This window comes from Mesoplodon densirostris, chromosome 11, assembly GCF_025265405.1.
Source record: "Mesoplodon densirostris isolate mMesDen1 chromosome 11, mMesDen1 primary haplotype, whole genome shotgun sequence".
In the NCBI taxonomy this organism is placed as follows: domain Eukaryota; kingdom Metazoa; phylum Chordata; class Mammalia; order Artiodactyla; family Ziphiidae; genus Mesoplodon; species Mesoplodon densirostris.
Genome location: NC_082671.1, coordinates 45,151,005 through 45,162,478, shown reverse-complemented (window position 1 = coordinate 45,162,478; position 11,474 = coordinate 45,151,005). Strand labels below are relative to the sequence as shown.

General features: G+C 55.2%; 2 protein-coding genes across 6 annotated transcripts; both read left to right on the top strand.

Annotated features, from left to right (window-relative positions):
* Positions 1 to 73: 73 nt before the first annotated feature.
* NABP2 (nucleic acid binding protein 2) lies at positions 74 to 5,979 on the top strand. Of its 5 annotated transcripts, none has more exons than XM_060111836.1 (7): positions 74 to 332; positions 2,108 to 2,209; positions 2,616 to 2,754; positions 2,857 to 2,928; positions 3,104 to 3,185; positions 3,280 to 3,343; positions 5,453 to 5,979. In XM_060111836.1, exons 2-7 carry the CDS (start codon positions 2,131 to 2,133, stop codon positions 5,650 to 5,652), a joined length of 636 nt encoding a protein of 211 aa, XP_059967819.1. In that variant the 5' UTR covers positions 74 to 332; positions 2,108 to 2,130; the 3' UTR covers positions 5,653 to 5,979. The 5 variants fall into 5 exon arrangements, with proteins under 5 accessions (XP_059967819.1, XP_059967821.1, XP_059967822.1 ...); XM_060111838.1 differs by lacking the exon at positions 74 to 332 and adding an exon at positions 594 to 680; XM_060111839.1 differs by lacking the exon at positions 74 to 332 and adding an exon at positions 1,611 to 1,695.
* A 1,398-nt stretch (positions 5,980 to 7,377) lies between these two features.
* Positions 7,378 to 11,437, top strand: SLC39A5 (solute carrier family 39 member 5). Its single transcript, XM_060112562.1, has 10 exons — positions 7,378 to 7,673; positions 7,871 to 8,054; positions 8,872 to 9,034; positions 9,193 to 9,362; positions 9,591 to 9,731; positions 10,113 to 10,209; positions 10,297 to 10,467; positions 10,656 to 10,736; positions 10,874 to 11,064; positions 11,294 to 11,437. The coding sequence occupies exons 1-10, from the start codon at positions 7,378 to 7,380 to the stop codon at positions 11,435 to 11,437; spliced, it is 1,638 nt and encodes a 545-aa protein (XP_059968545.1).
* Positions 11,438 to 11,474: the final 37 nt, after the last annotated feature.

The following is an 11,474-nucleotide window of genomic DNA, read 5'->3' as shown; positions in this document are numbered from 1 at the left end:
ACTCAGCCCCGAACTAGAAGCCACAAGCGGCCAACGAGGAGAGTGGAAGGCTAGCCAGGCCTCCGCTCTAGACCGGAAGTCTTTATGGTCCCAGCGAGAACTAGATAGCCATTTGGGAGGGAGAGCTCTATGTTCTTCCCAGCGTGAGCGTCAGCGGCAGAGCTGGAGGCCGACTCTCCCGGAGCGCGAGACTTCGCTTTGGAGGGGTATTCGTGCCCTAAACACGTGTTCGTGCCCTAAAGCTGATGCGGCTTGCTGCGAGATCGTCTCTAGGAGGCTGGCCTGCAGTGACCTGCCGTCTCCCCGGTCCCTCTCCCGTTTCCAGAGCCGTGGTCAGCATCCCGGAGCCTCCCGATCTTATGACTCATGGTCATGGGAGTGGATATGTAGTAAACAAGGCGACCACGGGGTGGGGAATGGGGGAGTGTCTGACCGGACAACTTTGATCTAGGGTTGCCCGCCTCTCTCCCAGTCGCACTCCTGACGTCTTTAAGTCGGCCTTCCAAACACTTGTACAGTTCCCTGAAACACCTAAGGGGAGAGGAGGGAGATAAAATGCCCCTCTTCCCGGGTTGTGGTTTGATTTCCTTAGGGTACAGCACCATGGCTGGGGGTGTGGGCGGGAGAGAACTTGAGCTCCGAGGAAAGTCAAGGTGGAGCCTAAAGCCCTCTAGGAGAAGGTAAGGGATTGATTAAGCAAACCAAGGCATTACAATTACATGGCCTCTTAGGCTAATCTGATAGTAAGCAGTATTTGGTATGGATATTCGCTAAGCAAATGGTAATGCACATGTACGTATATTGTTTATATATAATTGGTCTATAGGCAACATTACAGAGCTAGCTGCTTTTTGTTGACTATGTAACAAGTCTCAAAGGGAACTAAAGGTTCGGGCCTCTTTTCAGTCTCTGAGGGGACCCTGAGATCTAGTGAGATAAGTGCATTAGGAACAGGTAGGTGCCTTTCAAACTGTGAGAGTCTAATGCAAATGTTGCTTTCGGTGCCCCAGATTCCATTACTTCCAAAGGGGGAGGGGGTGAGTCGGCCTGTTGTCTGTCTCTACTGTGAGTGCTGCGTTTTCCAGAGATCTTGACCAAGCTGGATAGTGCATTAAAGTCGAGGACCCCAAATCAGGAATAAAGATGAGAGTTAAAGCAGTTGGAGAAGAGGAGGAAACTGCCTGCTGTGTGCTAGACACAGCTTGTTATATAACTTCGTTTTCTCGTCTGCAAAACGGGATCACATACTGAAGAACTGTCAAGAAAAGAAGTGATGAGCCGGGTTTCATACTTTTGTCCGCCGGATTCCAAAAACCTTTGGTCCTTTTTCCACTGGGTCACGTCTAGGAGAAACAAATCTTAGTGCATTCTCCTAGTCAAGTGGAGGAAAATTGGTACCTGAGACGCCCCCTGGTGGTCTACGTGTTTTCTTGCGCAACCAACCCTTTCCCGGGCTCCTTTAATACCTTAAATCCCACCCGCTTCGCGGCGCGTTAATCTCGGATCGCGGTTGGCCGGGTGGGGACTGGAGGCGGGACGCCGGTGGTGGTGGGGGTCCGGGGCGGTGCTGATTGGCTGGAGGAGGCCCGCCGGGGGAAACTTCCGGGAATGTTCGCTCTCCAGCGTTCGATTGGTCCACATCCGGCGGCGGCGGGGCCTTTGGCTCCCCCTGCGGGCGGCTCAGTGGCGTGCACTGTACGGCGGGCTGGCTGGGTGGGTAGTGGGCTGCGGGTCGGGGAGAGGATGCCCCGAGTCCCCGGTTGTCCAGATGAGGGTTCGGGAGGGTTTGGCGAGTGAGATTCCATTCCTTGGCTCCGCACCACGTTCCCTGCCCCCGTCTCCGTCGTCTTCCCTACTTCGGGGCTTGATACTGAAAGAGCATCCCGGGAGGGGGGCTTCCAGCCCAGAAGCAGTCTATCCAGAGACCCCCCCGAATTCTGATCTTGAAGTTGGAAGCCCCTGGGGAAGTTCGTTTCTACCCTTTTAGAAGAGTTAGAGGGTTTGAGGCTGCCTAACCCCAGCCTAGTGTGATAGGTAGGCCTTGCGAAGTGGACATGGGGGCAAAGGCTCCAAGCGTTGAGCCTTCGTCCCCTTTTCCCCCTTCTAGTGGGGTGCTGAGGCTCGGGCAGCATGACGACGGAGACCTTCGTGAAGGATATCAAGCCCGGGCTCAAGAATCTGAACCTCATCTTCATTGTGCTGGAGACAGGTGGCTCTGCTGGCGCGGTGGGCCCCCTGCGCGCATTCTCGGGGTTGGGGGCCAGGAGGGGGGAAACATCACCTCCGTTCTTAACTTGCACCCGGCATGGCAGGGCGCACCACAGGACTGCTCACGCCCAGTCTCTCTCCTCGCCCCCACCCGGAGAGTTGCAGTGTAGGGTAGATGGATGGAACTCTTGCCAGATCCAAGCCTCCAGTGCCTCTTGGGCCTCTTCCCACTCAGGGCCCTCTCCATGGTGCTGGGCCCTCCCTCACCTGCCCCAGGGATTTGACTTTGCCCTGTTTGTACACCTTTTTCCTCACTCCACCAATATCTAGACCTCATCCCTCTGATCACCACCACCCCCATTTATTTGACCATCCACCCCCCAACCCCATTGTTCTGTTCCCTCCAGGCCGAGTGACCAAGACAAAGGACGGGCACGAGGTTCGGACCTGCAAAGTGGCAGACAAAACTGGCAGCATCAATATCTCCGTCTGGGACGACGTGGGCAACCTGATCCAGCCTGGGGATATTATCCGGCTCACCAAAGGGTAAGCCATCAGGTGACTTCTGGCTATTCAAGGGCAGTAACGGGGCGGGGGGGGGATTAACAGTCCCTGTAACTCTGAATCCTGCTTTTTGTGACCCCACAGGTACGCTTCAGTGTTCAAAGGTTGTCTGACATTGTACACTGGCCGTGGGGGTGATCTTCAGAAGATTGGAGAGTAAGTGCTGTCTTGGAGCTGGGGATGTAGAAGCACCAGGCCAAGGAGAGAAGTTTGAGGTTTGCAAGGAGACAGCTTAAGGGTGTGCATTCCTGTCCTGTACCTGGACTTTTCTGAGGTTTCCAGAGTAGCCCAGAGGTTGGGCCTGAGGCTTTGCCACTTTCTCCCCTTGCAGATTCTGTATGGTTTATTCTGAGGTTCCTAACTTCAGTGAGCCAAATCCAGAATACAGCGCCCAGCAGGCACCCAACAAGACGGTGAGTCCCATGGCTGTGCTGTGCGGAAGGAGGGCAGGTCAGGCCAAGAAGCACGGTAGGGAGTGAGGTCTGAATGTGTCATTTGTGCCTTCAGGTGCAGAACGACAGCAGCCCTACGGCTCCCCAGCCTACCACCGGACCCCCTGCCACTTCTCCAGGTAAACCTCTTCCTTCCATCCACTGGTCCTCCTAGTTCTAATCTCCCCAGCCTGGAAAGATGCATTGCCCTCATCCCTTTTCCAAATCTCTCTTCTCAGTTCTTTTGCAGGTCCCTGGGGTGAAAAGATTTGGCGCCATGTTTCTATCACTGATAGAGCTCCCTTTTGCCACTGCCACTCAAAGGCAAAAATGAGAGCAGTTTCTCCACAAAGACTGCCCTCTTTCATTCTAGCTTGTTCCTCTCTGCTTCTTCTCTGGCAGAACCTTGCTTTTTTTCCCCTTGCCTATTTTGATTCTTATCAGTTCTGATACACTGTTACTTAAAGGACTCAGCATGGAATCCACACTGCACAACTTTAAGCACTAAACAGTTCCCCTTTAGGGTTGCCACTTTCTTGAAAACTAAAGGCCCTGCTTCTAGGCCTTGGCCCTCAGGATTATGGTTCTTCCAACTCAGAAGCCCCTGCTTTTGGTCTCTTGAGGAATTTGGCTTACTGCAGATCATCAGCTTTTGATTAGAATCACTCACCAACATCATTTCCTTCGTCTCCTGGCTTCTCCTTAGGAACCTGGTTTTTATTGCTCTTTTCTTCTTCTGGGTCATCTCGCAGCTGACCCTACCACTCCTGGATGTTTGTCTCTCTCTTGCCTCTGATCCATGCCTTACTTTTCTCCCTGTGACACTAGGCTTCAGGCTTCCTCTGCCCTTCCTCAGTCTGTGTCTGCATCCCCAGTTACCATGGTTTCCAAAATTGTCTGTGTCAGAACCACTCAGGGTCACGGTGTTTTTTAGAAACACCGTGAAATGACAACATTTAATTCCACCACAAAAATGTAGCGTCCTTGTTTTCAACTGAAAATATGACTATTACGTATTCTCAGGTCTCCATAACTCCATAATTTATAAAAATATTTTAAATAAGGTACACTTAAGCCTGTTTGTCCCTGATATTCATTTGCCAGATGTTTATTCGCTTTGTCATCTGCTAACAGGTACAGAAGGTTTTAAAAAAAACATGTGGCATAAAAATGATGACTTTCTACATACTCCTCATTTTTTCTGTGAATTAAGGAAAGGGCTTTATTCTTCCATTTTGGCTGCAGATATCTTAGTCTGATGGAGCAGAAGGATTCAGCAGGGATATGGTTAGGGTTCATGACGCCCTATGTATGTGAGAGGCAGGCCTCTGCCTTCATTTAACAAGCATTTATAGATGAGGAATGCCAAAGAAAACACATAGCACTTGCCTTGAGGAGCTTGCAGTCCATGAAGGAAATAGTCCCACAGACAACAGTTGTAACACACTGTGGTAAGTGTGGTGATAATGATTTGCACAGCTAAGGTAGTTCAAGGAAACCATCAAACACTGAAAATATACACAAAAATGTTGTCTATTATTTTGGGGGTGTGAGAGTATGTATAATAGTTTTTTTGCTTACTCTGTGAGAGTATGTATCGTAGTTTTTTTTGCTTATTCTTATTTCTATTTTCCCAAGTGAACATGTATCATTGTGATACAAACCACCACACTTTTTTCTTTCTTTCTTTCTTTTAAGATCCTTCTTACATTTTGAGATAGAAACTTCAGGCCCTTCCTTTTCCAATGCTTCTCCAGTCTTACAGTCACTTTTGGTCAAGGGATCTTTTGTCGGTGGTCCTGAGCCTAGAACTAAACAGCTAATTCTAGATCTGACTCCTAATGATACAGAGGTGGATAAAAGAGAAAAAAAAATATCGGGAATTCCCCACAGTCCAGTGGTCAGGACTCCACACTTTCACGGCCGAGGGCCCAGGTTCAATCTCTGGTTTGGGGAACTAAGATCTTAAAAGCTGTGTGGCGCAGCCAAAAAAAAAAAACAATTACAAAAAAAAGAAAGAAAAATCATACGACAGTTCATGTAGCAACTGCCAAAATGATGATTGCATCTTCTCTGGGGCCCCATTCCTACAACTCACATTCTTTGCACTTGGTCCCACAGCATCAATGTGCAGTTGTGCTTGGTGGAGACTGTGCTGCCTGCTGGGGTTGGAGGGAGGCCTTGGGGATGGATGCCTGCCTACCTTAGTTCTCTAATTCCGGTTTTTATTCCCCTTCTCCCACAACTAGCCTCTGAGAGCCAGAACGGGAATGGACTGAGCACCCCACCAGGTCCTGGTGGTGGCCCACACCCCCCTCACACTCCCCCCCACCCCCCCACCCCCCGAATTACCCGAAGCCAGCCCAACCACACGCCTGCCGGCCCTCCTGGCCCCTCCAGCAGCCCTGTCAGTAATGGCAAAGAAACCCGGAGGAGCAGCAAGAGATAGCAAGACATTCTTCCTCCCTGCCACCAGCCACAACCCAGGTTTCTGCTAGAGAACACAGCTTTCTACTGGGCTGCTGGCTTTGGGGGGCAGGGGGTGTGTAGGAGTATTTTAGCCACTGAACTTCACTGGAGGGGTGGTGAGCAGTGGCCTTATCCACCCTCAGCCCATAGTCCCCTCCTTGTCAGCTGAAGCGGCCTGTCCCCTGGGAGTCCGGGCCCGCTGCCTCCCCTCTTTCCTCTTTAGAAACGACGGTTACAGTCTGTTTCTTGGGTGTGTGATGTGGAAGTTTAATTGAATCCCTCCTTCCTAATAAATGTTACCACTCTCTACTGGACTCCTTTGCTCTTTGTGGGAAAATGGAGAGGTCGGCAGCTGGGCATTTGGGAGAGTGGGGTGTCCCTAGGAGGTGGAGGGGAGATAGGTTACAGGCAAGGCCTGGGCAAAGGAGGCCTGCCCCTTTAAGGTAGTGCCCCTCCCCTGCCCCCTCCCTGCCGGTGACCCTTGTCCGCCAGCCTGCCTACCCCCCACAGCTGGAGCCAAGAAGACTGTGTCCCCCTTCCTCTGGGCGTCCTTCCTGTTTCCTGCTGTCAGGTAACGCTGACCTCGACCCCCTGGACCAGTCACCCCAGTCAGACTGTGCTCCCCAACCTTAAGCCAGGTCAGACATCTGAGGAGGCCCAGGTACTCTTTTTCTCTTCCCACCAGAGCGTCCCCTCTTGTGGTCATAGATTCCCAGAGTTCTGGCTCTTACTCTTCTGGGATGAGGAAGTGCTAAAAACAATTTCTTCCCCATGCATCTGGGGTTGCCACTTATCTGCCTCTTTACCCTCCTCTCCAGCTTAGGGACACCTGGGTCCAACTTTCCCAGGGAATGTGGGGATGGGGGTTGGAGATGAATGAAGCCCGATGCCATATGTAAGGTAGGTGAGGTGGGAGTATAGGCAGGGAGAGGCTAAGACGGTACCACCTGGGTTGGGGTGTAAATTATTTAGAAGAAAAGCCCAGGCCCTGGTTCTCCTTGGCCATGTGGCTTTTCCAGGGGCAGAGGGTGGCCCCTCCCTACTCAGGGGCCCAGCCAAGACTGACCTTTGACCCCCACCCCAGAGACCAGTGAACCATTAACTCCTCTCTGATGTAAGCCTTCCCACACTGGCACCTCCCTGGCCCCACCCTCAGGCAGGTGGGCTAGGAGGGGGGCTTGTCCATCCCAGCCCTCTATCTGACATGGCCTCCGATCTACCTGGGCAGCTGGAGGCTGAGCCTGGCTCCCCTCCACGACCCAGGAACCTCTAAGTGTCCACAGCGAGGCCTCATGGGGACCTGAGGTGACGGCTCTCACACTGCCAGTGGGGGTGAGGCCCTGGGGATTGAGGGGGGATAGAGAGGTGGGGTGAGGTTGAGGGGTGGGGTCTGGGGGATAGGGGAGGGACGGTGACAGGTCAGCTCTGGATCAGGTGAGGGGAGTGTTCTGGTTCAGGGAAGGTGCTCTAGGAACTGGGAAGCAAGAGGCTGCTCAGAAGGAGGCAGTGGGGAGGAAGGAAGGAGGCTGCCGCTGCAGCATTCGAGGAGGGGGTGGTGTGAGGGGTGCAGGCTCCCCAGGCCCTGGGCTGGACAGCAGGGCAGGAACCCCAGCCCCTCCTCCTTGTTCTTCCAGGGCACGGTCCTCAGGATGTTCCTGGGGGAGTAGAAGCCGGAACCAGAGCCTCTAACCCTGTCCCCCCAATAATGGGGCCCCCAGTGAGTCATCTGCTGGCTGGCCTGTGTGTGTGGGTGGCCTTGGGCTGGGTAGGGGGCTCAGCCCCCTACCTGGGCCCTGCTGAGCAGGAGCAGAACCATTACCTGGCCCAGCTGTTTGGCCTGTATGGGGAGAATGGGACGCTGACTGCAGGGGGCCTAGCGAGGCTTCTCCACAGCCTGGGGCTAGGCCGAGTTCAGGCCCTCCACCTGGGACACCACGGGCCTCCAGCTGGGCCTCCAGCTGGTCGGGCTACACCCCCAGCTGGAGACAATTCCACGCACAGGTATTAACCCCTCTCCCCGTCCCAAAACGTCACACCCCAGCTCTTCTCAGTACTTGGATCAGTCCCCTCTGGCTCTGGCTTCCTAAAATCAGATTCCTGGAATTACCGATTTTTCAGAACCTGACTCGTTATATCCTTTCAAGGCCCCTTTCTGAGAGAACATGAGTAAGTCTGACTCTGCTATCCATCCACTCTAGGCCCCAGGACCCCGAGCTGAGTGTGGACGTCTGGGCAGGGCTGCCTCTGCACCCGTCTGGGCGGGGTGACCTGGAGGAGACCGAGGCCCCAGCACCACCCCATGGGCCAGCCCCATCGGGCCTGGGCCTCTTGCACAGGCTTCTGCTGCTGGACCATTCACTGGCTGACCATCTGAATGAGGATGTGAGTCTGATGATCTGTAGCGAGGGGAAAGGAGCCATGGGATTTAGATGGCCTGAAATGTTTAAAAAGTCAGTCATTTAAAATGGTTACTTAGAAAAAAATCCAGGTGTGATCTTAGGGTATGTTATTCCAGTAGTGAAATATGTCCCCTCTGGACTCAGAGTAGATAAACCCATACCCCAAGCTCCAAGACTTGGTTTAGGGGCCACACTTGGCAAAGCAGAGAATTCAGAGAAGCAGCCCAGGGTAGCCTCTGGGCCTGGTTATCTGGAGAATGCGGCCTGCAGGCGGTAGATGGCTGTCTTCATCCAGAAAGTCGGTGAACTGGTTCCATGTACACCAGAGGGCAGCCAAAGCCAACCTGAAACAGGCCTGGTGAGGTGAGCACCCCATCCCAGGAAGCATTCAAGCCAAGGCTGGTTGAACAAGTGACAGGGCTGCTGAGAGGACGGTTGGATGGCATTTTAGGTTCTTTTCCCTTCTAAGATTCTGCAGTGGAGGGCTCTAGTTGTCCAACCAATTCCATCACCAAATCAATGAGATGTCAGGGGCTTGGGAGGGAGGGAGATGATGGCGATGTTCACTAGCGCCCAGTCTGTACTGAACTGAATATTTGCATTGGTTTGAATATTCACTAATAATTAACACACACTGGTTATACCTAACTGTCCCGAGTCCCTGATGCACCTGCCAGTGTGGGCAAAGGGGACCCTGGGAGAGACCCAGGAGCCCATGCAATGGAAGGGCGGACATTAAAGGTCCGAGTCACAGTTCTCAGCAATTCCCCAATGTGTGACCTCCAACTCCACTTCCCTAGTGTCTGAATGGCTCCCAGCTGCTGGTCAATTTTGGCTTGAGCCCTGCTGCTCCTCTGACCCCTCGTCAGTTTGCTCTGCTGTGTCCAGCCCTGCTTTATCAGATTGACAGCCGTGTCTGCATCCGGGCCCCAGCTCCAACCCCCCCAAGGGATCTGCTATCTGGTCAGTGGGGGAGAGCAAGTGGTGGGGCACCTGAATCCTGTAGGGAGTGGGGCCCAAGCCAAGGAAGAGGGTTCGTTGGGGTCCCTCCTCCCCTTGCAGCATGTCCTTTAAGGCCTCCCTTTCAGCCGTGCCTAACTTCAGCCCCTGATTCTCCCCAGCCCTGGTTCATAGTGCCCTGGCAGTCCTGCTGCTCAGCCTGCCTGCTCCCCTCTCCTTGCTGCTGCTGCGGCTCCTGGGACCTCATCTGTTGCAGCCCCTGCTGGGCTTTCTGGGGGCCCTGGCCGTGGGCACTCTTTGTGGGGACGCCCTGCTACACCTGCTGCCACATGTACGTGAAGCCCCTTTCCTGTCCCCCTGCCCCAGGGGTGGAGAGCCTCCATGGAGCCAGTGTGTTCCCAGTCATAGGACATCCTCTCTCCCACCCCAGCTTCAGCCCACAGCTGCCTTCTAGTAGAGTGTATGAGTGAAGGCTCACCACCTCTCTCCGCCATCTCAGGAGGGGGATGCTGTCGGGTGCAGGGGCTTCCAGAGTCTGCCCTGACCGCCTCTCTGTCAGGCGCAAGGAGGGCAGCATGCTGGACCTGGTGGGCAGCCAGAGGAGGACCTGGGACCAGGACTGTCGGTGCTTGGCGGTCTCTTTCTTCTCTTCGTCCTGGAGAACATGCTAGGGCTTTTGCGGCGCCGAGGGCTCAAGCCAGTGAGTGACACCCTTTTGTCCTCTTCCTGCCGAGAACAGAGCCCTAGCCAACAACTGGCCACTCAAGCCAGGAGGTGAGGGGCCAAGTGCGCTCCTGGCTCTGACGTTTGCCTGACTGTGCAGGACCTGACAGCTAACAGGGAGTGGGTTGGGGCTCCTCAGCACAGACCCAGGACTTCCGGCCCAACGGCCTCCTCTCCTGAGTTCAAGTCAACAAGAAACAGAGAGGTGCCAGCCTGGGAAGAGAGCAGAGGCCAGAGAACATCCCCAAGTGGCAGAGGGGGGACCAGGTGTTCACTTTCCCTGCCGGCAGCCTGGCCGCTCCTCAGCCCCCAGCTCTGCTGCCCCCTCCCTCAGGAGGGACACCCTCTGCCATTTCAGAGATGCTGCCGGCGAAAAAGAAAGGATCTCAGAACTCCAAACCTGGACCCGGAGGATGGCAGTGGGATGGCGCTTCGTCCCCTGCAGGCAGTTCCAGGTGACCGGAGGAGGACATGAAGAGCGGGCGCTGGCTCTCAGCTCTCACTCGCAGCCACCGACACTGCTCTTTTCCTCCTTCCCACAGAGCCAGGGGCTCAGGGCCAGAGGGAGCAGGACAGCCAGCCCCCAGCAGTCCTGGCCCCACCTGGGTGCCAAGGCCACAGTCATGGATGTCAGGGTGGCGGTGGCACCAATATCACGTGGATGGTCCTCCTGGGGGATGGTCTGCACAACCTCACTGATGGGCTGGCCATAGGTGTGAGGGGGGGAGGGAGGGAGGGAGAGGGTAGGCCTCCTAGTTACTGGATGGGGCAGGGAGAGAGCTACCAGGAAGCGGAGGGGGGCGGGACGGGGAATGGGAGGATCACAGAGGGAATGCAGGCCCCAGCCTCCTCTGGGGAGAGCTTTCTTCCAGACTGACCACCTCCCATCCTGCCCACCCAGGCGCTGCCTTCTCTGATGGCTTCTCCAGTGGCCTCAGCACCACCGTAGCAGTCTTCTGCCACGAGCTGCCCCATGAACTGGGTAGGAATGGCAGGAGTGGAGTGGGGTCGACTCCAGAAAGGAGAGACCTCCAAGGGGTGGAACTTGGAGGCTGGTGGTGACATGGGTGAGGGGCAGCCCTGGCGTACTCCCTCCTACCCTGTCCTCTCTCCCCACAGGTGACTTCGCGATGCTGCTCCAGGCAGGGCTGCCCTTCCGGCGGCTGCTGCTGCTGAGCCTGGTGTCTGGAGCCCTGGGACTAGGGGGTGCAGCCCTGGGGGTGGGGCTCAGTTTGGGCCCTGTCCCCCTCACTCCCTGGGTGTTTGGGGTCACTGCCGGGGTCTTCCTCTACGTGGCCCTTGTGGACATGGTGAGGTGTGGGGTAGTGCGGAGAAACCAAGGGAAGTGGGGTGGGTGTAGAGGAGAGGGAAGTATCGGTCCCTCTGCTTCCCGCTGTGGCCCCCCAGAAGGGTGGCTGGACTATGCCTGAGAAACAGGGGTGTGGAAGAGCTTGGGTGGGGGAGAGCTGCTGACATCTCCCTCTCCTGTTTTAGGAGCAGAGACAGGGCCAGGATCCTGATGTTGTTATTTTCTTTCAGCTACCAGCCCTGCTACGTCCACCTGGGCCCCTCCCTACGCTCAATGTGCTACTGCAGGGGCTGGGGCTGCTGCTGGGGGGCGGCCTCATGCTCACCATAGCCCTGCTGGAGGAGCAGCTGTGGCCTCTGGTCTCTGATGGCTGATGGGGGCCAGTGGAAAGGCGTCCAGGTTGCCCTTCCT